Raw genomic sequence first — 27847 nt, forward strand, 5'->3', positions numbered from 1 at the left:
TTTTGGGTCTTTCATGCACGTTGGGGACGTTGGATCATAGTATTGGAGTCGTGCGTAAATGATTCACCTTTTCTTTGATTTTTAGAATAATGTCAGCATTATTTTTGAGTGATTTGGTTGAGTGATTTCTTGGTTCTTGTAAGGGGTTAAATATTAATGAGGCATCCTGGGCACGCAAGGGGGCGTGCGTCTCCCTGCCCTAATTCAGGCTTCCGGTAAGTAGAACTTTGATACAAACTAACTTAGGTAACAATGTAATGCAGCAGGCACCCAGGCCACCGCAGGCCCTGACGTGGCCCCAAATCGTCCTTAAATAATGAACTACTGCGCATAAATATAGACAGAGGTAGCTACAGGAGGATCCTGTATATCACCCAAAATGTTGATTCCACCACTAGACTAAAATACGAATCCGCACCCAGTCTACAGTCAACAAGATTAAACGTTAATTCCAGAATATAGGGATTTCTACGATCGATTGACTGCCTTACTCGCTTGATATTAACCCTATCGAACACGCCTGGTCAAAGCTCAAAGAAATGACATATCAGCTTATCATTTGCTCAAGTCTAGTCATATTGAACTATATCAGAAACATCCAACGCAACCTCCTCATTAGCTCTAGTTCTTTTCTCGCGCGTGGGAGCAGACGTGGATTCCGGCAGGACACACGCCCATGTCTTCAAGAAAGCAAAATGATATCTTCCAGACCTCCACCCAAAAAGACAAACAAGAAACATACAACAGGAGGGATTCGCTGGTGGTCACCCACCCAACTACTAACCTCCCGGCGTGTGGCTTAAGTACGGCTGAGCGGACGGGAAGCCCTGTTCTCCACACCCTATGGTCGTATGTATTCGTTTCTTAGTTTAAAAGGTATAAATGCTGCAAACTCCACCGTCTACATATTGTTAGTAAGCTTTTGTAAAGTCCCTTCAAAGTTGCCATACACAGCTCAAAAGGCCTGTGGCCATGTAAACGTTGAGGCCGCAGCACCTAGGGCAAGGGGCCACAGTGCTACAGCTTAGCGGTGCCGGTGCCCCAGAGTTAGTGGCCGCAGTCCCTGACAAGGAGCACTGCGTTGACATGGGGTGCCCCCTGGAATTGGCTAAGCTTGGCCAAACGAGGCAAACGACTGCGATTCCCTGATTTCTCGTGTAAACGACAATATCATCAGAGGAGTTCACAGTAAGGGAAGGAACACTGCGTACTGTCATGGTGTAGCGCATACGGCTACCCGGTAATGAGGAGTCAGTGCTTGTATTTTGCTAGCTCGTGGAGTGGCTTGAATAGCTCCTATATATTTGATCATATGGACCGACTGCGCAGTACTGTGTATATGCTACCACGGGCATGGCCGCCAGGCAGAGGCTTGAGGTGAACATAAACGCTGCTTCAATTTCGATATTCGCAATGGTCTCTATAATTTATGATGTGAACTATCGCTTCTACTCGACCTACGTTATCGATGTCTTCCCTTTGAGGAAGATCGAAATCGGCACCTTCTCGTCTTTCAACTCACCAATTCTCCAAAGCGCTGTAATGTCTCTTGGCACGCTAGAAAAGGGACGGGAAGGTGCTTTGGACGTGGGCAAGAGTATAGCACAACGCACTGTTCGTTTGGCGGTTCTCTCCACTCCATTTTCGCATGGTTGAGGGCGAGGTCAAAAATGCTCGGGGGGCCTATTATAAAGGGGCACCCTGAGTGGGAGTATTAGCCCTCTGGTTGACTTTGATTGTGGCAACTTTCCATGGTACAGCCTGGCATGGATTTGAGCCACTGTGATTTCTGGACTATCGATGCTTTCCAAAGAATCAATAAATGGCCAATTGAGACTCGTTTCCATAGATACAGCGGCCGGGGACTCGAGGCCCGCGCTGCCAAGTGGCCATGGCTGCCAGAGTCATTGCGGCTGTAGCTCGATTGAGTAGTTTACAGCTTCTTTGAAAGATCCCTCGTGCTTGAAGTGGACAGATCGTGTCATGCTTGGAGACCCCATCTTTGCGTAGCAGGCGATGGAAATTTGACGATGTAAGTATGGAAGTGGATAGAATGAGACGATGGTATGTAGGCTATGAAAGAGGAGATGAAACAAGCGAGAGCGGGAAGAAGCTCTACTTCCTGAACTTTTGATCTTGCTTCTATAGTTTTGGCTACTAAGGTTCCTACTGTGTGATTTTCCTGACTAGTGAATATCAAAGTATAATTTTCTCCAGGACCCTTCGCAAACCCTAAGAATTGACTATAGTCACTTACAGGCTGAACGAGACAAGTCCTTTTCCACGTGATACAAACTAACCCTGTGAAAGGGAGATGGCAGAGGGAAGACATGATATTCTGCGAAAGAACTTAAACCGGAGTGAAAGCACTACGACTAGTTTTGTATTTGCAAACTTAGAAGTATTTTCGCGTTCGGTAGTTTAACGGTAAAACATCTTCCGTGTCGACCGGCCGACGCATCATTCTTTTTGTTGGTCTGCCCTATTTAGCCATCCCTCCTTTCTATGCGCAGTCTACGGAGTATACTATACCGTTCACTCTCATAAAGAGAGATCAGTCCAGATATATGTACCAAGATATCATTCTATATAATACAAGCGATATCCCAGCTTGCTATCCTCGCCTATGCCCATCTCACATCCCAACACAAAAAGAACCCTAATTCTTCAAACGTGCCTGAAACTCCGAACTAAAAGGATAATCCGCATACCCATGACACTGCATCGGCGTATAAAACGTATCTCGATCATACTTCTGCAAGGGGATGCCACGCTGCAACCGAAAAGGCAAGTCCGGATTAGCCAAAAAATGCCTCCCAAAGACAACAGCAACATTATAATCCCTATACTCATCCTCAATGGCCTGGCGCACATTCTCGGGCGTATAGCCCCCAGCAACCAGCACGGGAGTAGTCGGACCCCAGATATCAAGGAACGGCTCAATGCCCTCCTTCTTCTCACAATCCACATTGTTGATGACCCGCGACTCAATAACATGCAAATACGCCAATCCAAGATCCCTCAACCGCCGAACCAGATACGAGAACTGAGGCACCGGATCCGCCATCTTCATCCCCTGCCACGTATTCCAGGGACTAATTCTAAATCCCACGCGTTCCGCACCAACGGCCTCAACGAGCGCCTTGGCAACTTCCACCCCGAACCGGGCCCGACTCTCAATACTCCCGCCCCACTGGTCCGTCCGCTGGTTACTGACATCCTGGAGGAATTGATCCACCAGATACCCATTAGCACCGTGGACTTCGACGCCGTCGAATCCCGCCGCAATTGCATTCTTAGCGGCGGTTGCAAAGTCCCGAATGAACCCATGGATCTCGTCCTCGGTCAGGGCATGGGGAACTGCTCCCCCATTCTCCATGGGAATGGAACTAGGGGCAGAGACTTCGAACCCGCCTTCCTTCCTAAGAGTTGATGGGTCTGCTGCACGGCCTAGAGCAATTAATTGGCAGAAGATATAACTCCCTTTAGCATGCACGGCGTCGGTGATTTTCTTCCATGCCTGGATCTGCGATTCCGTGAACAGACCCGGCGCGTGGGGGACGCCTCCTGCTGCTGCGGAGATGAGAGTTGCTTCGGCTATGAGTAGGGTCCCGGGGACTGAGGCGCGCTGTTCATAGTAGTTTGTGGACATTGGGAGGGGGACATGGTGTTCGTCGGCGCGGAGTCGGGTTAGCGGTGCCATCACCACTCGGTGGCTTAGGGTGATGTTGCCGATGCGTAGAGGTTCGAAAAGACGCGTCGACATGGTGGCTTTGAGGGTTTGTGCGTGTTAGGGGTGGGCGTGGTTTGTGAGTGAGGAATGGGTTCGGGTCAAATATGGTTTTGGTTGTTTTGCGTGTGTGCATACAACCTATGTTCAGATTCTGTCTAATATTGCAGGTGTAAATCGTCTCATGATAGTAAATAAAAATTTCAATACCCACCTAAAAGCACCTGAATAGGATCAAAAGGCCTTGGGGAAGCTCTTACAAATCCGGTCGACCATGTCTCCAAATCTATTACCGAAAGCGGAAAGTGTGCCCTAATCCCCAATTTGCCAAGACCGGCGTGTCTTCACCTTTTTACTTACTCCTACTGCTTGGTGGGTTCTTTGTCTCCAAGAGCTTTGTATTGGTCTCATATTGAATAGCGGAATGATATCATAGTAAACATGATATAGGTGTAGTATTATGTTTAAGCTTACCTTAATTATCTCGATCAACATCAAGCACCAAAACGCCCCCGGACCATCGCAAGATATAACAAACATCATTAAATACAAAGAACAAGGACAAGAATAACCAACATGAAACAAGAAAACTCACCTCACACTAGTTACACGAGAGTAGCAAGCAAATACAACTCAAGGTCCTGGACACATAATTCCTATCCAGTATAACCACCTTCATTCCGTTTTGTGGGTATAGACAGCGTCCAAGGGAGAAACACATACCGAACCTAAAGGCTAACCCTAACAAGGAGTTACTGACACTGATTACCGATAAGTATAGCTATCTCGGGTAAATAGCTCATTGAAAGCTCTAGATCCTACGACTAGCATCCAATAGAATTGCAATCTGGTCTAAATAGGGTTCAAGACGGTGGAAATAAGCAGTGGGAATTCCCCCGCATCTCCGCATAAGCCGATCGATAACCGAGGCGAAATCGGGGTATCTTCAGGTCGACTTATAAATAGTACTGGTTTGTATCACTGTGATTATCTGGTCAGACCTATATTCTTTTTAGAAGATATTCAACTTCTCTTTCATTTATCTACTATATCACCTTATAAATACATCCATTGAGACAAAAACAGCCTCTAGACCTCCAATTATGACTTCTCCATCCTCCACCCTTCCCCGCAAACTATGGGAACATGCCAACCCCCAATCTACGGAGATGTGGGCCTTTAAACAGAAACTAGAAGCTGAGAAGGGTCTTCGATTTTCTGTATGTCTCTACATTCTCATATCCAAAAAAAATGATACTCGCCAGTTGAACACCCTCTAATAACTATGAACAGACATTTCACGACCTCTACCAATGGTCCATCAACAACCGTGCCGCATTCTGGGCCTTCTGCTGGGACTACTTCCCCATCATCTACGAAGGAAGCTACACCACCGTCGTCGACGAATTAGCCCGCATAGATAGCATCCCGACCTGGTTCGAGGGTATCCGGCTCAACTTCGCCGAGAACATGCTCTTCACTGGTGAACGAACCCCCAACGGTGATCGGCAAATAACAACCACAAACAAAGAAGACGGCAAGATTGCCCTAACGCAGATTCGCGAGGGTGGCTCCGAGCCACCGATTAGCATCACCTGGCGCGAACTCCGACAGCGAACGGGACGGTTAATCCAGGCCTTGAAGGTAGCGGGTGTTGTCAAGGGTGATCGAATCGCGGTGGTAGCGAGTAACAGTATCGATACGTTGGTTGTGCTGCTAGCGACGACGGCGCTTGGGGCGCTGTTCTCGTCGGCTTCAACTGATACCGGTGTTAAGGGAATTCTGGATCGATTGCTGCAGCTCAAGCCAAAGTGGGTATTTGTTGATGATGCAGCGGTTTATAATGGGAAGCGGATTGATCTGCGGCCCAAGATTCGAGATATTGTTGGTGGATTGGGTGGTGTCGAGGAGTTTCGGGGTGTGGTTGCTGTGCCGCGGTTTGCGGAGCCAGCTGATCTGAGTGGTATGCCTAAGACGCAGTCGCTGGCGACGTTCCTGGCCCAGGCACGCTCAGATGAGTTGGAATTTGTTCGCATTGGGTTCCGTGATCCATTTCTTGTTGTTTATTCGTCTGGGACGACCGGGAAGCCGAAACCGATTGTTCATGGTGTCGGTGGATATATCCTCAACGGTAATAAAGAGGCCCGGTTACATAGGCTTCATGGTCCGGAGTCTGTCGTGCTACAGTACACGACAACGGGATGGATCATGTATCTGTCCGCCATTACCGGGCTGATGTTCGGTGGGAAACCCATCTTATACGATGGAAGCCCCTTCCTGCCTGACGTGAAATTCCTCATTCGATTGCTGGGCGAGTACAAAGTTACCCACTTCGGTACCTCGCCGCGATATCTGCAGGAGTTGCGGAAGAATAATATCCGGCCACGGGATATCGCAGACCTCTCCAAGCTCTCCATTGTCACTAGCACCGGCATGGTCCTGTCAGAGACCTTGTTTGAATGGTTCTACGATGAGGGCTTCCCCGCTCACACGCAGCTGGCAAACATCTCCGGAGGAACCGATCTAGCAGCATGCTTCGGTCTCGAAAACCCCTTGACACCTCTGTACGTGGGCGGCTGCCAGGGACCCAGTCTCGGCCTCCCCATCGCAGCATATGACCAAGCGGACGAAGGAGCTTCTGGTGTCAAGGGGAAGCCAGTTCCAGACGGAGAACCGGGCGAAATTGTCGCCACGGCTGCTTTCCCAACCATGCCGGTGAAGTTCCTTGGAGATGACGGACCCCAGAAGTATTTCGACTCCTACTTTGCCCGGTTTGACAGTAAGCGTTCACACCCTTCTTACACATTGTCTTGACTATACTAACAATGAAAAAGACGTCTGGACCCACGGCGACTTCATCAGCATCCACCCCATCACCAAACAAATCTTCTTCCTCGGCCGTTCGGACGGAGTCCTAAACCCCTCCGGAATCCGGTTCGGGTCCGCCGAAATCTACAACGTAATTGACACACGATTTGCCGATGAAATCGCAGACTCGATCTGCGTGGGACAGCGCCGACCCCAAGATCCTGATGAGTCAGTAATGCTGTTCCTGCTCATGCGACCGGGACGTGAATTTACGCCGGAGTTGGTGAGACGGGTCAAGGAGGCCATTCGAAGGGCTCTCAGTGCGAGACATGTCCCCAAGTATGTCTTCCAGACGCCCGAAATTCCGGTAAGTTGTCTCTATGCGGGTGGTGGTGCGCGAGTGCGAGTGCAAGCTAACGAGTGTGTAGACGACGGTTAATCTCAAGAAGGTTGAGTTGCCGGTGAAGCAGATTGTTTCGGGGAAGAAGATCAAGCCCTCCGGGACGCTGTTAAATGCGAAGAGTTTGGACTTTTATTATCAGTTTGCTGAGGTTGAGAGGTTGATAGAGCCTAAGAGCAAGTTGTGAGGTGTGAAAGGATTGTTCTGCGGAGTAGACAATATAATTAGGCCTAGCGCCGTTGGTCTTCCTAAGTGATATCTTCCTCCCAGTCATGTTGATAGATTCAAGCAATAGGAATCCAACACAACTTCCCCTTTTAATAGATTATGAGCCTGGTAGCCCGGGAAATCATCTCTGAAGTTATCTAAATGATCATTTGAATCTAAAGAAGCTGTTTTCCTCATATTCTTCCAGGAAGCCAGATACTGCAGGCCCTAAGACGCCTAGGCCTGCGGAACGGGCCACTAACCTACCTATCAACCTACCAACCAACCACTAAACGCTCGAATCAATATGGCAGAGATCTCAGTGAGCACTTCTACTAGTCAGACAGAAGCTAACACCTCTACTCCTACTATTGCTATGCAGGCAGATCACCTTCTTTTACCAAGTTTCCTGATTGATTAATTGATCGTGTTGCTAAACGCCTGAGAAACCACATTAATTATTAACTCCAGGAATTCTATATACAGCATACGTTTACAAGCCCATCATCTAAGGGACCTTATTGATTGTAGCGTGTCTCGGCCCTCCAAGACCTTAAGCCCAGTTAAATACGCTCAGTGGGAATAGGCCTCGCATATTCTAAGACGCTAGCTCGTTCGACTTCAAGTAACTCAAGCAATTTAATAGGAATTCAACCAACTTTCCCTCCCAACAGGACTTGATGAGACTCGAAAATGCAATGAGAGATCTCATATTGAAGGCGAATAGACCCTGGTTGTGGTTATATCATTCACCAATCAGATTACATTGACGTGGCAAGGCTATGGGGCTTCCCCGAGGCTGAGGCTGAATTGCGTGGAGCCTTGAATTGTTGGGCAGCTGTGGGAGACACCCAGCTACTCTCCTCCTGGTATCTATCCCTGATTCCTTAACGAACGCGCAGATATTTACTCGATTGAAACTAATGTAACTCACCAAAAGGAACGTGGTGCCCAAGCCTCCGTCTCGACCAACGCGATGCATACCTAATACTTAATGTCTTGATCGCTCTGTCAGATTTTTGCACGATGTCGAAGAGAGGACCTGACACCGAGGAATACCCAAGACGCGTTTTCAACACAGTGAAAAGACCAAAGATCAATCATGACGACAACCGTCCTTGGCTCAGACTGAGTCATCATAGCTACACCGTCGGTTGGATTTGTGCTGTCGAACCCGAACACGTCGCTGCGACAGTCTTTCTCGACGAAGAACACGAAGGACTGGATAGTCTGTCTAGCAAAGATAACAATACCTACACATTAGGGAGGATCGGAGGACATAATGTTGTCATTGCCGTCATGCCAAATGATTATGGCACAACATCTGCATCATTAGCTGCGAGGGACATGCTCCACAGCTTTTCGAACATTCGAACGTGTGTCATGGTTGGAATTGGCGGCGGTGCACCAAGTCCCAAGCATGATATCCGGTTGGGGGACGTTGTCGTGAGTAGTGCTCACAATGGGAATGGTGGTGTGTGGCAGTATGATTTTGGCAAGAGAATCCAAGATCAAAGCTTCCAATCAACTGGATTCTTGAATCAGCCACCATTATTTTTGCAGACGGCAGTCAAAGCATTGAGAACCAAATATGCGATTAGCGGTCACCGTCTTCAAGAAGCAATTAGCGATGTCTTGGAGAAACACCCTCGGATAGCGAAAGACTATAAGCAGCCGAACCCGAACACTGACAGGCTTTACAAAGCGCATGTTATCCATCCAAATGGAGAGGAAAGCTGTGCTGCTATTTGTGGAGATGATCTGTCTAATCTCGTCGAGCGGCCGGAACGCAAGGAGAATCCAGTGATTCACTACGGCCTCATTGCTTCCGCAAATCAGGTTATGAAGGATGCTACCGTTCGAGACACATTGGCAGAAAATAAAGATGTCCTGTGTTTTGAAATGGAAGCGGCAGGATTGATGAATCATTTCCCGTGCTTGGTCGTTCGGGGTATTTGCGACTATGCAGATACGCATAAGAATAAGGAGTGGTAAGGGTACGCAGCGATGACAGCAGCTGCATACGCCAAAGATCTTCTTTCCAAAATTCCTGTGAACGAAGCCAAGGCCGAAAAAAGAATGGCCGACTATATCGCAGTCCTTCATAGTGACAATGTTGAAAATAGAGAAATCAGCGCGAGTCCGGATAGAAGAGCTGGTGCCCTTTGTCAACGACCCAAAGAAGCAGAGAAACATTCACTCGACGAGCAACAAAAATGTGAGTTACTTAACTCACTACACTTTCACCAGTTCGACGCCCGCCACCTTACTATTAAGAAGGCTCATGCCAAGACCTGCAGATGGTTGCTCAGACAGGCTGAATATCGTGATTGGCTTGACCGCAGCAAGGTTATCGAACATAACGGCTTCTTATGGATCAAGGGGAAACCTGGAGCCGGGAAATCGACCTTGATGAAGTTCGCGTTGGATAATGCGCGAAGAGTATTGAAGGGGAAGAACAATATCATTATAGCCTTCTTCTTCAACGCACGTGGTGACAAACTGGAAAGGTCTACCCTTGGGATGTATCGATCATTGTTATTGCAACTTCTCGAGAGACTTCCAGAACTTCAAGATGTTTTGGAATCTCTTGAATTGACAACGTCAACACAGGCTGGAAGACCTCACAAATGGGTTATGGAGTCACTTAAAGAACTTTTCGAACAAGCTGTGCAGCGTCTGGGACAGCACCGTTTGATCTGTTTTATCGACGCTTTGGATGAATGCGCCGAGGATGAAATTCGAGACATGATAAGCTTCCTCCAAACCATAAGTGCAGACACAACATCGACTGGTATTGAATTCTATGTCTGTCTTTCAAGCCGACACTATCCCCACATTACCATTCGAAAAGGTATCACCCTAGTTCTTGAAGGACAAGAAGGACACCGTCAAGATATTACCAACTATTTGGATACCGAATTGAATATTGGAGACACTGATCTTGCCAGGCAAATCTCCATTGATGTTCAGAACAAGGCACTTGGGGTATTTATGTGGGTGGTGTTGGTGGTAGGAATTCTGAACAAGGAGTATGATAGTGGAAATGTCTGTGAACTTAAGGAACGGCTTCGAGCTATCCCTGGAGACCTGCACCAGCTATTCCGTGACATCTTAACTCGTGACAACCGCGATAACGGGCGGTTACTTTTGTGCATTCAGTGGGTCCTTTTTGCTAAGGAGCCATTGCGACGAGAACAACTATACTTTGCCATCCACTCTGGTATTAAACCTCTGTCAGCATGGGGTCCTGATATAACACCAGCCGTTATGGATAGATATATTCTTGATTGCTCTAAAGGACTTGCTGAAGTTACGAAGGGCAAAACACAAACGGTCCAATTCATCCACGAGTCAGTCAATGACTTTCTTTTGAGAGAGAACGGATTAATGGAAATCTGTCCCGATCTTGGATCAGATTTTCAAGGGCAGAGCCATGAGCGTTTGAAACAATGTTGCCTCACGCAAATGACTATCGCTGCCAGGTCGAATCTCGGGCACTCTCTCCCAATAGCATCATCTCCAGAAGCTACACAACTTCGCCAGTCGGTACATAGAGAATTTCCATTCTTGGAATACGCCATCCAAAACGTTCTGCACCACGGAGACGCGGCTGAAGGAGGTGGGGTCAGCCAATTAGGCTTCATCCAGACCTTCCAGCTTGACCGATGGATTCCACTTTATAATCTGTTCGAAAAACATCAAGTGCGCCGGTACACCCCCGATGTGAGCCTCCTATATATATTGGCGGAACATAATTTGGCAAATCTCATTGGCATCCATCCATCAAATCTATGCTGCTTTGATGTGGGGGAGGGGCGTTATGGGACGCCAATATTTGGAGCGCTGGCTACAAACAGCGGCGAAGCAGTCCGCGCCTTTTTAACGGCTCAAGTGCAAGAAATACCCCCAGCATCTTTACTCCATACAGCTTACAAGCAATATTATGAAGATACAAATAAAGGGGCTGGATTTGGACGTAACTTCACCTTTAGACGAGGAAAAGGAGTTCCCTATCACCTCCTTGAACAAAATGAGGAGGCGATACTTCTGGTCTTCCTAATTAGATCAGACCAAACTCATACAGGGTCAAAAGTCCACTATAGCCGGAAACTGCTATTAGATGCTGCTGAGATGGGCAGGCAGGTTGTCGTGAAGTGGCTTATTGAGAACGGCGCTGAATTGGAGTTAGGCCTCGGTAGCCGGACACCGCTGTCATATGCTGCTGGAAATGGACACGAGGCTGTTTGTAAGCTGCTTCTTGAGAACGGTGCTGAAATAGAGTCAAAAGGCTCCTATAACCGGACACCGCTGTCATACGCTGCTGAAAATGGACATAAGATTGTTTGTAAGCTGCTTCTTGAAAGCGGTGCTGAATTAGAGTCAAAAGACTCCTATAACCGGACACCGCTGTCATATGCTGCTGGAAGTGGACACGAGGCTGTTTGTAAGCTGCTTCTTGAGAACGGTGCTGAAATAGAGTCAAAAGGCTCCTATAACCGGACACCGCTGTCATATGCTGCTGAAAATGGATATGAGGCTGTTTGTAAGCTGCTTCTTGAGAACGGTGCTGAAATAGAGTCAAAAAGCTCCTATAATTGGACACCGCTGTCATATGCTGCTGAAAATGGACATGAGGCTGTTTCTAAGCTGCTTCTGAAGAACGGTGCTAAATTAGGGTTAAAAGACATCTATAATTGGACACCGCTGTCATATGCTGCTGAAAATGGATATGAGGCTATTTCTAAGTTGCTTCTGGGGAACAGCGCTGAAGTGAATTCACAAGATTCAACTAGCTGAACTCCACTTGCACATGCTGTTAGGTGGGGACATGAAGGAATAGTGAAGGTATTGCTGGCTATCGACTGGATTGATGCTGACAGAAAGGATCATGTTGGTCAAACACCGCTACACTTTGCTGTTTCCCAGAATCGTCTTGCAATCGCTACAATACTCCTCATGTCCGGTAAAGTCAATGTGAACTCCCGGGACAATGAAAAAGAACCCCTTTATATCGGCTGTTAGAAAAAGATAAAACTTTCACCATCGTCCACCACCATCAACGGGGCACATTTGTGGGCATCGGAACGCTGGGATATCGTCCAATTTTTTGGAGAACCCAAGCCCACCAAGCAATTGCCAGACTTCTTATTGACAATGGTGCTGACGTTAACCTGAGCGGTTCCAATGGTCGGACACCATTATCATTAGCTGCTGAGAGGAGCAATGATCACATTATCATGATGCTACTTGAAAAAGGTGCAGCGGTTGAAGCCAAAGATAATACTGGCCGGACACCATTGTCGTGGGCTGCTGAGAGTAGCAGGAATGAGAACAGCATTAGGATCTTACTCGAACGGGGTGCAGAAATTGAATCCAAGGATGACGCTGGCCGGACGCCATTGTCGTGGGTTGCTGGTCGATGCAAGCCCGATGCCTATGATTTCTATGATACTAGTATCATGGATGCTCTCGGGATTAGTGACGGGGAGAATGATATGAACATCATAAAGATGTTACTTCAGGCGGGTGCGAATGTTGAATCCAAGGATATAAATGGCCGGACACCACTGTCATGGGCTGCTCAGGGTCCGTCTGAAAAAATTCCTATCCAAGTTCTCCCTAAAGAGCAAGAAGAGGGACATGTGAATCTAGGAACATATACTTCCACTCGGGAGATTCGTGATATCATAGAGCTCCTTCTTGAGGCGGGTGCTGATCTCAATGCAAAAGACCACCATGGCCGGACTCCACTGCGATGGGCTACTGATTGTGGTAATGAAAAAGTCGTCAAACTTCTGGAATCTGCGGGTGCCATACAGTAAAGCGAGATTCATTCAGCGAGAGCTTTTCAAGGCTGAAGTACTTTAGTTTTGTCAGACCTAGTGTCTGGGAACTGTATGAGGAGCATGCATATTCATAACGTCCACAAACGGTTACACCATAAGGTATAAGACACCGCAATGATTTGGTATAGCTTTATTGCTCTAGCCTATCTACAATCATCAAGCCCATCGCCCTAGCAGCATCGACTCCCCCATCCGCCTGCGGGAGGGCTTTCGTCGTTCGGCGGCTTCCTCGGGCTGTGCACAGTGGGCAGCGCCACCGTTCAAATAGGATATCTTAGTCCATCCCATCCAAATGTAAAGATAATACAGAGGAAAAATCAACAAGAGTGAAAACACAAGCGCCATCTATACGCCGAAGTAAAAGTGCTGACCCAGCCGCTCAAGATAAATCGCACACTGATGTAAGGTCGTCTATTTGTTGTGGATCATGAAGTTGCGGAACGAATCCCAGTGATCGCAGTCGGAATAGCTAAGGAGCGTCAGCAAGGAACAATCTAAAAGGAACAAAGAGAACCAAGAGCCATACATGTAAACCATGCTACTCTTCAAGCTCGACATGAGTGCGTCCGGGTGCCAGCGGAAGAGGTACATAACCATAGCCCAGCTCACACTGGCAAAGACTGGCCATGCGTGTTTCTCTATGTCGGCTCGAGTACCGGGGGTTATAAGGGATGATAGGGGGTGCATGTTCGGTTGCACGGACAGCTTGGCAAGAGCCAACAGCACACGGGCAAAAATGTAAATGACGATCTATCATGGTCTTCATTAGCCCAGGTTCATCCACGCTATGGTGTTTAAAGTCCGTACCTGCTGGGTAATACTCGTCTTGTTCCGGCCGAACACGGCATACCCTCCCAGCAGACCAGCAAAGAAGCTGTCAAATCGTCCCTCCTTTCCGACTCCCGAGGGGTTCACGTTTCGCAACACAAGCATAGAGCTCTTGTATATGAAAGCGAAGGTCGCGAGATTCCGGGCATGTTGGCGTGTGGCTTTCAGGACAAGCTTTGCTTTTTCTCGGAAGCTATAGAGTATATCAGTACACTGCCTAGTATGACTATCGTACCGAGAAGGGATCCCTTACGTTCCGGAGCGAAATAGAAAGATCATCCTGTAAGAAAATACATCAATATGTGGTTCCCAGTGGAGTCGAATCTTCTCCGGGCGACATACACTAAAGCATGCGGAAACCGCACTTTTGCGCCGTATACTGCGCCATTACGAACAGCCTTAGCTAGCGCGAGGATAGGTGCAAGGTCGGGGTTCGTGACAAAAGCATCTAAACGGGACTATATAGCGATTAGAAATGTATGACCGGCGACTGGAGGGTAGTGAGGTAACGTCTCGTCCTACCATGAGGGCATCCATAGTGACTCGTCGGGGACCTCGGCAGGCCGATCGGATGAGCAGCGCAGGTCGAGATGGAACAGTTTCACCGACGGAGATCACCCAATGTGTTTCAGATCATGGGGAGGTCATACGATGGAGAATGGAAGTATTCCCTTGGAGAGTAAAATAAATATAGTAATTGAAAAGCCAGGACCACAGGAAGGTGGGGAGGAGCGGCAATTAAGGGCATCTTCTGCATCCGCGCAAGTGCAAAAGATCCCTCGGCATGTGAGTCCGCGCCGAAACCTCCCCAAAAACGTCACTGGTCACGTGGCGGTCGGCTGATCAGTGCAGCCCTCAGGCAGTCAGGCATACATATATTTATACATGCAAGTAGACATTAGGGCTAGATGGGTAACTCTTGTATGTACTCGAACTTTTTTTTCGTTGTAGAGAGCAGTAGCGCAGGTCTATACACATGAACAACATCAAACGGGGTTTATAGAGAAGCAGCTATATTGCTTGGCATAGTCAACAGAGAAACCAATCCGCCGGTAACGCCTCGTGCGTGATAGAAAAAGAGGGAACTTCATCAAATGAATACATTTTAAGCCGTCTTAGTCCTCTTCCGTCCCTCATCCTCCGAAACCTCATCCACATCCATCATATCGGCATCCTCCTCATCCGATTCCATGCCGGCACGCCGCTTCAGACCCTTCATCTTCCTCGTCTGCAATCCGCCCAGATCTTGCTTGGTCAAGTGCACACGACCAATCTTATCACCAATAGAATCCATGCCAATGTTCTTCTTCATCTTGATCTCCTCGTTAGGTCGCTTGCCTTGCTTCATAGCCTCCTTCATGACATCCCGAGGAGCCTCCTGGATACGTCCAACCTTGAAGTCAAACTTGGGACCGATCTCCTCCAACTCCACCCGCGGGAGCTTATGTCCACTGCGCTTCGTCTTGATCTTGTACCACCGCAGATGGATAACAGGCGACAAGCCCTCGGTAGGTTCCTCAGCCGCAACCATGAGCGCATATTGCAAGCCCTCCACATCAATCTTATCGGTAGTTTCGCCCTTGAACATATCCATAAACATGCTCTTCAGCATAACATGCGCCGACGACGTAGGATCATCCCAGGGGGTTCCGGAGAAAAGCAACAGCGGCCGTAATCCCATTCCAACATTCATGGTAAGGTTGTTCATCGAAGGAATCTGGTCTCCATCCGGACTGGGAAGCAACATTAATTCACACATATCGAGCAGCTTGGCATTGAAAACCCGAGCGATAGTCACGCAATTCGGCCTCTTCTTATTACTGCTGCCGAACACCACCATACCGCAGTCGTTCTTGTCGGCCAAGAACTCAAGGCTCTCTGCACTCTCGAACGGGTGGATATTCTCATTCTTCTTGTGGAACAGGATCGAGTTTGGCCGGGTCAGGGAGTGGAGAGTTTTAAGGACCGTGTGGAGCGGTGTCGGGCATTTCGAACCGTGCAGTAACAGTGTGCGCTTGGCTCCTTCAATGAGCTGGGGTTCTTTTGCCTTGAGAATTCGCGCCGTGCGCGGATTCTTAGGTTTTCTGTCGCAGAGATTTTCAAGGGTCAGTATTTCCGACGTCATATGCATGCTGTTAAAGGGATATATGGCAGAGCTTACACTTCTCTGAGCATCATCTTGTAATATGGTCTCTCGGTGGAAAAATTCCAGATGGTGCCTGCTCAGCGGCTGATCTCTAGTGAGGATCAAAAATTAGAAAAAGGCGGAACGAAAAGTTTTGGCGGAAAGGTCTTGGCGTCTCTTATCGATAAGCTTATTACCACCCAGCCCTCATACATTTACACTATGTATTCAATCTTCCGAAAGATTCCTTTTCTATAGTATCTTGCTACTGGCATCCTACAGAAAGGTCGATAAGAGCCAGCACAGTACGTAAAGTAGCCGAACGCCATCGTCCAGGAAACGGTGTATACTTCGTCTACCAGGAAGGACAAGAAAAACAAAAGACAAAAAATAATTATTTGAACAATCTTAAATTCATCTTTTATAGGGCAACTATATGCAGAGCTCATCTACTCTTTACTCTAACCGCAGCTTCTCGAATTCACGAACCTGTTCTTCCAAACGAGCGGTCTCACTCTCAGCATCCTTGAGCTTCTTCTCCTCCATCTCGCGCACCTCAGGCTTGGCCTTCTCCTTCCATGCAGCACTGCTCATGAGATTGGTCTGACGAGTCACGACGGCACGAGCCTTCTCAAGGCTGGCCTTGGCCTTCTCCTCCTGTTCAAGAGCGACCTCCTTGGACACGCGGAGGAAGACAGCTGCCTCAGAGCCAACAGCAGACACCACGCAGCCCGATGGTCGAGTAGTAGTCTCTGGACCCTGGATGCTGAGATCGCCCAGGAACTTGCCACCCAGGGACTTGACGCTGGTCAGTTCGTCCGAGAGGGTCTTGTGGCTGGTGGCATCGTAGGTCTGGATGATGATGTCTCCCTTGGTCTTGACTTCATATTGGGCAAGAATCGAACGGATGGCACTAGAGGTCTTCAAGATAAGTTCGTAGGCAGTTTCAGCCTCGACATCGTTGAACTCAGCCTTGTATTCTGGGTACCGGGCCTTCATGATGGAAATAGTGTTGTCATTGGGGCGGCGAGGCAGACGCTGCCAGAGCTCCTCGGTGACGAAGGGCATGATAGGATGAATCAAGGTCAAAGCGCCCTCGAGAGCAGTGTAGAGAGTCTGCTTAGCCGACTCCTGCACATCGGCCGGCACCTCAGGAGCGAGAAGGAACTTGGAGTTCTCGATGAAGACGTCACAGAGCTGGGCATACCAGTACTGGTACACAGTAGTAGCGACAACGTTGAACTCACGCTGCTCCAAAGCCTCGTTGATCTCCTTGGCAGCAGAGTTGAACTTGTGCAAGATCCAGCGCTCGGAAAGGGACTCGCGGCCAGTCTTCGAGACGGTAGGTTGAGGCTTGAAGTCGTCACCCAGCTTGCCGAGGACATATTTGGTGGCCTGGTAGATCTTGTTACAGAAGCGACGGTATCCGTGAATAACCTGAATGTCGAATGCAATATCACCACCTAGTAGACAGTTAGACATTACGTTTCGAAGGTAGGGAAGTCTTGGAGATTACATACCACCGGTAGTGTAAGACACAAGGGCAAAACGCAAAGCATCAGCACCACACTCAGGGATACCCTTAGGGAAAGCCTTCTTCTGATACTTGGTAGCAGTAGCGACCTCCTTCTCGGCAAGGTTACCAAGAAGAAGCTTATCATGGAGAGTCTGGAGCTGAATACCCTCCATAACATCGATGGGGTCAATGACGTTACCCAAAGACTTGGACATCTTACGGCCTTCGGAGTCGCGGATCAAAGAGTGGCAGTACACCTCCCTGAAGGGAACCTGGCCAGTCAACTTGATACCCAGCATAATCATTCTGGCGACCCAGAAGAAAAGGATATCCCAACCAGTCTCCAGGACGGAGGTAGGATACAAATTTTCAAAGTCATGGGTCTTGTTGGGCCAACCCAGGGTAGAGAAGGGCCATAATCCAGAGGAGAACCAGGTGTCAAGCACGTCAGGATCCCTCACCAAATCGAACTTCTTGCCAGGGAACTTGGCCTCGGCCTTCTTCCGAGCCTCCTCTTCAGTACGGCCGGTGACCCAGAGGTTGCCATCACTGTCGTCATTCTCCTCGCCCTCGATCTTAACAAAGTAAGCAGGAGCCTGGTGACCCCACCACAACTGTCTCGAAAGACACCAGTCGTTAATGTTCCTCATCCAGCGGAAGTAGCTCTTCTCGGCAGACTCTGGCTTGATGACAATGTCACCCTTTTCGACAGCCTCAATGGCAGGCTTGGCAAGGCTTTCCATCTTCATCCACCACTGGGGCTTGAGGATGGGCTCAATAACATCGTTGGACTTGGCACATCGAGGGATCTTCATAGGGTTGTGCTCCCACTTGACGTACAGTCCATTCTCCTTCAGAAGTTCGATGACCTTGTAACGAGCATCGAAACGCTTCATGCCGGCAAAGATACCACCGTTCTTGTTGAAGGTGCCATCGTCGTTCATCACGGAAATGAACTCGAGGTTGTGGGCCTTTCCGCGGTTAAAGTCATTGAAATCGTGAGCCGGAGTAATCTTCACGGCACCGGTACCGAACTCAGGATCAACATCAGTGTCTGCAACGATCGGAAGCAAGCGGTCCACGAAGGGGTGCTTGGCAAACTTGCCGATCAGGTGTTGGTAGCGCTTGTCCTCGGGGTGAACGGCGATACCGGTATCACCAATCATGGTCTCGGGACGAGTAGTGGCAATCTCAATCCTTTCCTTAGTGCCATCAATCTCGTAGCAGAAGTGAGTCAAAACACCGAACTCGACCTTCTTTTCGTAGCCGGGCACATCAAGCAGGGTGCGTCCTTCAACTTCTTTGTTCTCGACTTCCAAGTTGGAGAGGGAGGTGTTCAGAGCCACACACCAGTTGACCAGGCGGTTGGCACGGTAAATGATACCCTCTTCATGCAGGCGAACGAAAGTCTCGGTGACGGCGGCAGACAGGTTAGGGTCCATGGTGAAGGCCTCGCGAGACCAATCAAAGGAACCACCAACTCTGCGCAAGGCATTCTTGATGTTGGCATGGTATTCGTGCTTCCATTCCCACACGCGGTCAGTAAAGACCTCGCGACCCAAATCGTGGCGGGTCTTCTTCTCCTTCTTCCAAAGCATCTTCTCCACAACGCTCTGGGTGGAGATACCGGCGTGGTCCATACCGGGCAACCACAGGGTAGTCTTGCCCTTCATACGCTGCCAACGGATCATAGTATCTTGGAGGGCATTGGTGAGGGCGTGACCCATGTGAAGAGATCCGGTAACATTAGGAGGAGGGATAGGAATGACGAAGTAACCCTCGGGCCTGACCTTGCCGTCGGAGCCAAATTCGGGCTTGAAAAGATCACGCTCCTCCCACCATTCATAACGGCCGGCTTCGATGACCTTGGGATCGTACGCATCGGTAGTTTTCTCCTTCTCGATCTTCTCTTTCTTCTGGGCCTTGGGGGCAGGGGCGGGTTTAGCTGCTGCCTTGGCCTTTTTCTCAGCGAACTTCTTCGCCTTCTCGGCCTTGCGTCGCTCACGCTCCACTATGCATTGAGAACCGGTGTCAGACGTTTCCATACCCAGTCGACGCAGTTATGCGCCAGGTTCGTGGATGACAAGGAACATACATTCTTTCTCGGTCTTCACCTTAGGAGCTGCCGCATCGGCATTTTGGTTTCTCGTCTGGTCATCGGCCTGGGGGGGAGTGTCAACCACGGGAGCCGCGGGCTCACCAGCTGTCATAACACACGATCCCATTAGCTTCTAGTCCATAGCTCACAGATGGGCCGGCAATGAGTCATGGCGAACCAAGTAAAGAGCACATACTGGGATTCTGAGGGGCAGAAGGCTGGGCCATCCTGGAAAATGATCGATAGATAGGAGGAGGAAATCTCCAAGGCGCCGATCGCGCCACGAATCGTCGGATAAGTATCTTGACCACCGGTGACTCCAACGGCGATAGAGAACAAGGAGGGGGAGGGGTCGCTCGTTGTGCGAATGCGGGCAATTAAATTTCCTGGCGCGCAGAGCAAAGAACGGAACGAATCAGAGGTTGCAAGAAGACTGCGGGGCCCAGAAAAAAACACCACCGGTGGAGAACGATTGGTTCCAGTGGAGGTGATAGTAGTACCACTGTAGTATTTAAGCCTGAGGCATGGGTTTGGGCAGTTCAGTCCCTAAGCATGCTCGATTTGACCACTTTCCCTTCTTTCGTTTTTCTTCTCCGTCTTATCGTTTCTCACGTTTTTATGCCATCGCCCATGAGTCACGTCACGTGATGACATACTCCAGTTGACGCATCGCAGACGGAGAGTGGGAGGAGTACAGGAGTCTAATACGGCAGGAATACTACTCCAGTCATAATACGTTCGAGACGAGGATTGTTCATTATCTCCCGGATTCTTCCCAGGCCCGGCGCCATCTATATAGCCTCTGCACTCAAGATATCAAGTGGGACAGAACTATTCCACAATGCATTCGATAGTCTCCTGAAAAAAGAAAGCCCAGATTCATAAAGCACCAAACTATGTAGACCCTCACGCCTTTGAAATGACGCAGTAAGTATGGAGTTGCAGACAGGAATATGTGATCAAGGGTTGGAAGTGACAATGTTCGAAATGCAACAATGATAGCGAAGAAGGAATTCCCATCAACAACAGTCCAAAAGTTACGAGGAAAGGGGGGGAAGGTAGAAACTGCACAAGACTGAAATCGCCGTGCTTACGAGCAAAGTCCGTTAATCCCACTCTAAACACCATAGGATGAATCCCCTCACTTGGTGCGCCAAGAGTAATGAGCTGAGAAGGGCTCGGGGGCCCATCGTATTATGTGTATGTCATCTGTTCATCATCGTCGTCTCCATCCATATGGCATATCTCATTGCATCCATGGCGCTTTCAGTGTTCTCTTGTCCAGAGCGACGCAACAGTCATTTGCTACGCCGCCGTTTGTAGTTCTTTCTTGTAATAAACCCATCTCCTTGTCTCAAACCAAGGCACTCAAAATGTAAACCAAATCGATGTTTATCAGCAGCAGCAGATTGTCAATAATCGCGGAGGGCGCTAAGCAGTAAACCCGAAGTTTCGATGTATAATAGCTATAAGGCTCTGGTGCGCGCTTGCTGTTTATGTTTACAATCCCCTATTGTTCTGAGCTTGCACTTCTGGACGGACAGGATCAAAGTAAGGGTGAGCCATGGCTTCCTGTGCGGTAAGACGTTCCTAGACGACAGTTAGTGATATGGTACGGAAGTAGGGGAGCGTATTTGAGCCATACCGCATGATCGTATCTGAGAAGTTTGTCTAGGAAATCAATGGCCTCGTCGGAGACGAAGCGCTGATTCTCGGCGTTGACGAAGGAGTGCCAGGTCTTGCGGGGGAAACGGGAAAGAATTTCATCATATTGAGGGTCCAGCTCAATTTCATATTTATCCAGATACTCGAAGAGCTCCTCAGTACCAAGGACCTTGGCGATCTTCACCAGTTGGTCCGAGTTGCTGTTTCCGTGGAAGAAAGGTTCCTTGCGGAAGATCATAGACGCGAACATGGCACCAAGTGACCACATATCCAAAGAATAGTCGTATTCCTGGAAGTCGACGAGCAGCTCAGGGCCCTTGAAGTATCTAGAGGCGACACGGACGTTATATTCAGTGCCCTTGTGATAGAATTCCGCAAGACCCCAATCGATAAGACGCAGCTGGAGATGGGTCAGTATATGTATTTACATCAATCCAGCCATCAAGACTCACCTTGCGCTTCTCATGATCGATCATGACATTGTGAGGCTTCACATCGCGATGCATGATACCCTTACTATGGCAGAAGTCCAACGCTTTGAGGAGCTCATAGACATAGTAGCGGACATCGTAGTCGGAGAATCGCGGATAGAGCGTGCGGAAGTCGGTATTGTTCACATACTCGAACACCAGACTCGGGGTTTTGCTCTGACTGTCGCGGACCACATCCAACAAAGCTACCACGTTGGGACCACCTGCCAGATTCTGAAGAATCTTGATCTCACGCTTAATCTTCTTCTTCTTAACTGGTTTGAGGACCTTGATGACACACTTCTGGTAGTTGACCACATTGATGCCCTCGAAGACTTCCGAGTACTTTCCACGGCCTATAGTAGCGATTGTTAACATTAATCATCGTAATCACGCACTGACCGCCGGACCCCACGACCACCATATTGATGTAGTTAGGCGACGGCGGAGAGATCCCGTTGTTGCGCCTTACCTATCTTGCGGACCACTTCATAGTTCTCTAGAACACCCCAAGAGATGTTTACACTGTCATAATCCCAGTAGGACCGAGGCATATGCTCGTTAACATCGGCATAAACGCGCGCCATGGTGATGGCGGCTGACAAGCAGATTTCGGGTCTGCGCACAATCGGATGTCGAAGATAAAATGCGGCGGGGTAGAGGGGTGTAGTGATGAGGGAATAGTCGCGACCAAATATCCGAATTGAAGGACAGACAACAACAGCTGCAAGACTAGGAGCTAAGGTACCCGTCCAAACAGTGCAGCCGTGCTATCGCCCCGAGCAACGATGAACCAGAGGGAGTCTATATATTAGATGTGGATGATCAGAATGGCTAAGAGCGTTTCGTTCCGCCTTCACGAGTCACGTGGCGGTGCTATCGATCAGGCTAGAACGGAATTCGGAAAAGCTATTGACGCGGGGCGATTTTCTAATTTCCTTTCTCGGACAGTTCCCAAGATATACTTCTCGAGGACCAGAAGAGGAACCAAAAACCACCGTTTGGACGACGATTTCGAACCACCCGGCTTGGCTCGAGCTTTTAAAGCTAAACAGACACAATGTTTTACGATCTCAACGTGCCGTGCGGCCCAGACGATCCCGAGCTCTATCCAACTTTAAGCTTTCTTGCAGAACGTATGTCATTTTTCCCGACCACACGACCAATGTTGGAGATGACCACCTTGGAAGAAAGCTGACCTGACTCTCAGTCGGTTACACAACGATCGCCCTTTCGCAAACTCTCAACGGAAAGCTTCCTCCAAATCCTACTCCCCCACCTGTTCCCACCAATGTTCCCAAGGGCCTGACAATACTCACCCGCGTGAACCTACCACTCTCCGACCCCACGCAGAATCAGCGACTTACCACCCTCACCCAAGCGTATGATCTAGTAGCAATCCGCCCAGCGAATGAAAAGGCCCTGTTGAATGCATGCACCAATCTGGAATGCGACGTGATTTCCTTAGATCTCTCCGTGCGACAGCCGTACCACTTCAAGTTTAAAATGCTCTCCGCCGCTATCGCACGAGGAATTCGCTTTGAAATATGCTACGGCCCGGGAGTCACGGGGAGCGGCGCCGACGCCCGGCGCAACCTCATCGGCAATGCTATGTCGCTGATCCGCGCAACACGCGGAAGAGGAATCATTATCTCGAGTGAGGCCAGGAAGGCTCTGGCTGTTCGGGCGCCGTGGGATGTGATTAATCTGGCATGCGTCTGGGGCCTGTCACAAGAGCGCGGTAAAGAGGCTATCTGCGAGGAAGCGAGAAAAACAGTCGCGCTGGCGAAGTTGAAGCGCACCAGCTGGCGTGGAATTATCGATGTCATTGACGGTGGAGAAAAGTCGAAACCGAAGACCGACAAGCCCGCGTCTAAACAAAAAGGCGCTGCCTCCAAGCAAAAGGACACCCCTCAATCCGAGAGCAACAGCGACACTCTCAAGAGGAAAGCATCTGTAGAGGAGACCGAAAAGCCACTGTCGAAACGGGAGATGAAGCGCAGAGCTAAGAAAGCTCGGCTGGGAGTGATTGACGGTGAAGACAGTGCGACAACGCCAGCCAATAGCTAAAGCAAACACTCACCCATATTCACAAAGCTTGTATCCATACAGTGGATCGGCAGGGCTCCCGGTGCCGCTACCCATCATTTAGCTCGCTCATGAGCTCAAGATGACTTGCAGGCGATTGCCCTAAACTTCCTCTAACATGTGCTGTGTGCTCTGAAGTGATATTTTGTCATGGTCACAAGGCTACAGAGCAACATAAATTCGCATCCTAGGTTGAGACCAGCTTATCGGGTGCATCACACGCAGCACAGAAAGAGCTGGTAAACACTTAGTGTCGGTGGTGGTCTTAACTGATACCTGCTTCTTACACTGTGACCACTCCACTAGGACCCCGTTGTCTGGGTCAGCTAGCGGCTAGCAACCGCCAGTCATGGGCGAAGCTAGCATCACATCTCACAACACGTCCATATATATCTTGCAACATATCGCTAGGTAGCAGATATTGACGTGATCAAACTTTTCAAATATGAACAGCATAGTAATACTACACCAAATCTTTTCTGTTGTACAAGTATTGAGTAGATAAAGGGCTTTCCCAGTTACAGTTAGGGCAACAGGTCGAGGAGTGGGTTACCATCCCCCATAACAATTCCAGAGTAATAACCAAGACTTTTAAGGCAAGGGTAGAACAAGGATAAGAAACATAACAATAGAAGTTGAAACTATTACAAATAATAGTTGTACTAAGTTTAGAAACAAGGGTTAAGAGAGTTCTAGGGGAAAGGCTTCAGGTGAGGGAAATATATATCTTTACGCGGAATAGTGTATACAACCACCCTACAGCCTTAGTTACTCCTGTAGACTCGCCTTTTACTCAAAAACCATTTATTGAGTTGCATCAGAAGTCATATTGCCTCCAGACTGTAGTCCAGGCCATGCTAGAAACAAAATCCCGCTTAAAGTCGTATTAAAAAGCACTACTCTACCTCCTAAATGCAACGAATGCCAGCGTACACTTACATCATGTCTCATCCTAATAAGTCATGTCCGTAATGGGCATCAAAAGGGTATGAACCGAAAGAAGTCAACGTTCACCGAAATTGAGGAGAAAGGTTAGGTATAAAGATATATATGCAAAGCGGAGTGAGGAGAAAAAGGTAGAGAGAAGATAAAAGAAGGTAGATGGAGAAGGAGGCCCAGAACAAAGGTAGAAGAAGATTATTAATGCTCGTATCCTCCAGGGAAGACAGGCCACGGTACGTAAGAAGGCAAATCTGTTGTTGGACTCCAGGGAGGAAGGGAGAAGAGAAGAATAGGGTGTGTTGGCTGCCCAGCAAATGGGAGGCACTACTAAGAGGTGTTCTCCAGCTCTACAAGAACTCGTAGATCACCGTCCATCCAGTCTACGTTCCCGGCAGAAAGCAGTGCGATCGTCCACTCGCCGTCATTCTGGACAGGAGTCAGGCCCTCGGGCAACCAGACTCTAAACCTCCAGCCAACCGAAGACATCCAGGCTGCAGGGTCCAGCGAAGGGTCAGAGGGCAGACCTGGCAACTGGCCCGCGAATCGACGGCAGAGTAGCTGTTTCAGAGTCTCAAGATCGGGACAGTGTCCTGCAGGAAGATCTACTCGCGGAAGGACACGTTTCCCGTTCTGCATGATATTAATTCGCAAAGATATTGGCGCTTGAGAGGTTGTGGGCGGGTTTGGCATAGTTAGACCCGTTGGGAGGGGCGGGAAATTTGATGGATGGATGGGAGCGTGGTCGTCGGTTGACGTTTGAACGCCATGCTTCGTGGCGATATTATCACGGATAATGCGAGAAACGTCGCGGGTGATGCTGCTTGCACTATAAAGGAGTTAGTTTCATGTCACATACCAAGGAAAGTGGGCAAGGGAGTGTGGCAACATACAACTCATTCCTGGCAACTTGATGGCGATCCCCACCAACTCTCCACCGTAAACCCGACACAGAGTTTGCGTGTAAGATATGGTTGATATTCTCATCCTCACATGGTGCTGGGCAGTCAAAACTACCGTTGTGAAAGACCTGGTAATGGCTGTCAACAGCAGCTACTAACCCACGCCAATCCGGCTGTTGTAGGCCCGAGAGATACCACAGGTTATCGAGCTCGTAGTTTTGATTGTAGGCTTCGTATGTTTTAGAGATAGCATTCCAGTCAGCTGGATAGCCGTCAGGAAGGAGATCTGTCAGGCCCAACTCCATGTCTTGGGAAGTTGCCCCCAACTCGGGGTGTGTTGGCGCATACCCCTCGGGAGGATGATGTTGCGCATGCATCTGGAGTTGTTCCTCAACGGGGAACTTCGGAGGACTAGCACTATTCATATTCTGGAGACTGTCTTCGGTTTTCCGTCGTCGTCGCTCCTCAGATCCACCCCCCTTCCTCGTCTCCACTGCATATTGTCTCTGTCGTTCATTGGTGACCATACGCCGTAGCAGTGGAATGACAAGTGCAATAATTTTTTGCTGGTCCCGGGGCCATACATAGGTCCTGGGACCCATGCCCTCGTTGACTACATTTTCACCGAAAAAACGTTCACCATGCCCCTCAATTTCGAGAAAGTGGCGCACACAATTCCAAAGTCTCAGTTTAACCATTTCCGTGTCTCCCTTGCCACGTTGACCGACACACTCACGTCGTTCTGGATGCTTGTCATCTAGCATATATGACTTAGCAGCGGCTTGTAAGTGGAGGAAGTTCTCCGGTGATAGTTCGAGTGAAGCAAAAAGCTTCGACATAGGTGGTCGTGTGTACTTCTTGTTGCTCGAGGGTTGACGGAACAAAGCAGCTGCGGAATGTAAACCAACAGCGCGCGCCTCCGATAAGGACTGGGGAGGTGCAGACCGGATATCTAGCGTCTCACCACCATAATGATGAGAATTGTGCTGATGGGGCTGCTGGTGACCACCAGGTCCAGACGCTGTTAAGGCTGGGTCTAGAGGGCCATCTCTCTTTCTCTTCTTTGACACAGTTCTTGACAGTCCCGAAGGCTGGCTATGCTCGTTGGGAGATGGCCCGGGTGCTCGTAACTGTCTTCCAGTGCTCAACCCTGTCCCAAAACCTGCATCTGCAAAACTATCGTCTTCGATATGAATATCCGGGGGGTAGCCGTCTAAATGATGCTGATGTCCGGCAGCACCAGCTGCAGCAGCGACTGCAGCGGCGGCCGCCCATTCCGATACATCCTGGCCAGCCGCTGCAGTAGCAGCTTCTACCAGCCCAGCAAGTTGGCTTTCATTTGGCGCATATCCACTCGTGGCAATGTTACCGTTCGGGTCGATGTTGGAGGAAGGAGCGGTTTGGTGAGTGGAAAATTCAGCGGCTGAAGTCGAAGAATGTTGGTGATGGGAAGCAGAAGACGTCATGACAGCAATCTGGGCGTGGACAGCCACAATGAGTAACGTCTCGCGTACGTATCAGAAGGAAAATTGAGGAGAGAGAATCAAGTCTGGGGATCGCATGGACTGGTATCAACTTAGATGGCTATAACCACGCGACGCGCGAAAGATGGTGGCGGGCTGGTGCGGAGGATTTTTGTTTTTGGCGCTCAAATGGAACCGTAGTAGAACTAAAGGCTTGCCACTTGTTATGTTCAACCGTCCTTGTCAGTTCCTAAAGGCAATAGCTACCTAGAAGTAAGTGGCATAGACCGGATGAAACGAATACGCTCAGCAAACTGCGCGCAGGGCCCTTGCTGGTCCACAAGAAAAACAAGACTCGCCAATGAGCCCGGAGCTTCCGTGAAGCGGGCGCAAGGCCAGATCTCGTCGTCCAAGAAGACTGACGAAGATACGGAAGCAGAACGCTCCAGTACTTCTGTCCGAATGGGTTCGCGCGATTCGCGATAAGTTAATCAATCAGATCGCTTGCTTCGGCTTAGATGACGTTGTTTGCGCGGTTTGAAGGATGGGCAGACAGTGCAAACTCTGTAAAGTCGTCGACCGCCGGAAGCATCACGTGACGATATACCACAGGTTACTCCGGTTACTCACTACGTCATGATGGAATGTGTCAATTTACTCCCTGGGAATGGAGAGGGAAGGATGTAAAAATAGAAAAGAATAGAATGATTTATCTCTGCTCATATCAATATCCATTTGGAACCAGCCAAACTGCAATTG

General features: G+C 49.1%; 10 protein-coding genes across 10 annotated transcripts; 4 read left to right on the forward strand and 6 right to left on the reverse strand.

Moving 5' to 3' along the window:
- Positions 1–2659: 2659 nt before the first annotated feature.
- On the reverse strand, positions 2660–3766 carry AO090005000673 (alkene reductase; the record flags this gene model as incomplete). The annotated part of the gene is made up of 1 exon (XM_001817658.1): positions 2660–3766. One exon carries the CDS (start codon positions 3764–3766, stop codon positions 2660–2662), a length of 1107 nt encoding a protein of 368 aa, XP_001817710.1.
- A 1067-nt stretch (positions 3767–4833) lies between these two features.
- On the forward strand, positions 4834–7125 carry AO090005000672 (acetoacetyl-CoA synthase; the record flags this gene model as incomplete). Its single annotated transcript, XM_001817657.1, has 4 exons — positions 4834–4950; positions 5024–6509; positions 6565–6905; positions 6967–7125. The coding sequence occupies 4 exons, from the start codon at positions 4834–4836 to the stop codon at positions 7123–7125; spliced, it is 2103 nt and encodes a 700-aa protein (XP_001817709.1).
- A 1046-nt stretch (positions 7126–8171) lies between these two features.
- Positions 8172–9140, forward strand: AO090005000671 (uncharacterized protein; the record flags this gene model as incomplete). The annotated part of the gene is made up of 2 exons (XM_023233991.1): positions 8172–8591; positions 8691–9140. 2 exons carry the CDS (start codon positions 8172–8174, stop codon positions 9138–9140), a joined length of 870 nt encoding a protein of 289 aa, XP_023089057.1.
- A 2139-nt stretch (positions 9141–11279) lies between these two features.
- Positions 11280–12970, forward strand: AO090005000670 (ankyrin repeat domain-containing protein; the record flags this gene model as incomplete). Its single annotated transcript, XM_023233993.1, has 3 exons — positions 11280–11918; positions 11994–12165; positions 12270–12970. 3 exons carry the CDS (start codon positions 11280–11282, stop codon positions 12968–12970), a joined length of 1512 nt encoding a protein of 503 aa, XP_023089056.1.
- Positions 12971–13405: 435 nt separating this feature from the next.
- AO090005000669 (uncharacterized protein) lies at positions 13406–13927 on the reverse strand (the record flags this gene model as incomplete). The annotated part of the gene is made up of 3 exons (XM_001817654.3): positions 13406–13463; positions 13521–13744; positions 13802–13927. 3 exons carry the CDS (start codon positions 13925–13927, stop codon positions 13406–13408), a joined length of 408 nt encoding a protein of 135 aa, XP_001817706.3.
- Positions 13928–14927: 1000 nt separating this feature from the next.
- Positions 14928–15997, reverse strand: AO090005000668 (rRNA-binding ribosome biosynthesis protein RPF2; the record flags this gene model as incomplete). Its single annotated transcript, XM_001817653.3, has 2 exons — positions 14928–15906; positions 15984–15997. 2 exons carry the CDS (start codon positions 15995–15997, stop codon positions 14928–14930), a joined length of 993 nt encoding a protein of 330 aa, XP_001817705.3.
- Positions 15998–16403: 406 nt separating this feature from the next.
- Positions 16404–20352, reverse strand: AO090005000667 (valine--tRNA ligase; the record flags this gene model as incomplete). The annotated part of the gene is made up of 5 exons (XM_023233994.1): positions 16404–17410; positions 17468–19474; positions 19559–19666; positions 19758–19789; positions 20270–20352. 5 exons carry the CDS (start codon positions 20350–20352, stop codon positions 16404–16406), a joined length of 3237 nt encoding a protein of 1078 aa, XP_023089055.1.
- A 709-nt stretch (positions 20353–21061) lies between these two features.
- On the reverse strand, positions 21062–22283 carry AO090005000666 (casein kinase II subunit alpha/alpha'; the record flags this gene model as incomplete). The annotated part of the gene is made up of 4 exons (XM_001817651.3): positions 21062–21151; positions 21207–21626; positions 21679–22052; positions 22169–22283. 4 exons carry the CDS (start codon positions 22281–22283, stop codon positions 21062–21064), a joined length of 999 nt encoding a protein of 332 aa, XP_001817703.3.
- Positions 22284–22756: 473 nt separating this feature from the next.
- Positions 22757–23766, forward strand: AO090005000665 (ribonuclease P subunit p30 family protein; the record flags this gene model as incomplete). The annotated part of the gene is made up of 2 exons (XM_023233995.1): positions 22757–22832; positions 22907–23766. The coding sequence occupies 2 exons, from the start codon at positions 22757–22759 to the stop codon at positions 23764–23766; spliced, it is 936 nt and encodes a 311-aa protein (XP_023089054.1).
- Positions 23767–24490: 724 nt separating this feature from the next.
- Positions 24491–27091, reverse strand: AO090005000664 (uncharacterized protein; the record flags this gene model as incomplete). The annotated part of the gene is made up of 2 exons (XM_023233996.1): positions 24491–24511; positions 25583–27091. The coding sequence occupies 2 exons, from the start codon at positions 27089–27091 to the stop codon at positions 24491–24493; spliced, it is 1530 nt and encodes a 509-aa protein (XP_023089053.1).
- Positions 27092–27847: the final 756 nt, after the last annotated feature.

Source organism: Aspergillus oryzae, chromosome 1 (genome assembly GCF_000184455.2).
Source record: "Aspergillus oryzae RIB40 DNA, chromosome 1".
In the NCBI taxonomy this organism is placed as follows: domain Eukaryota; kingdom Fungi; phylum Ascomycota; class Eurotiomycetes; order Eurotiales; family Aspergillaceae; genus Aspergillus; species Aspergillus oryzae.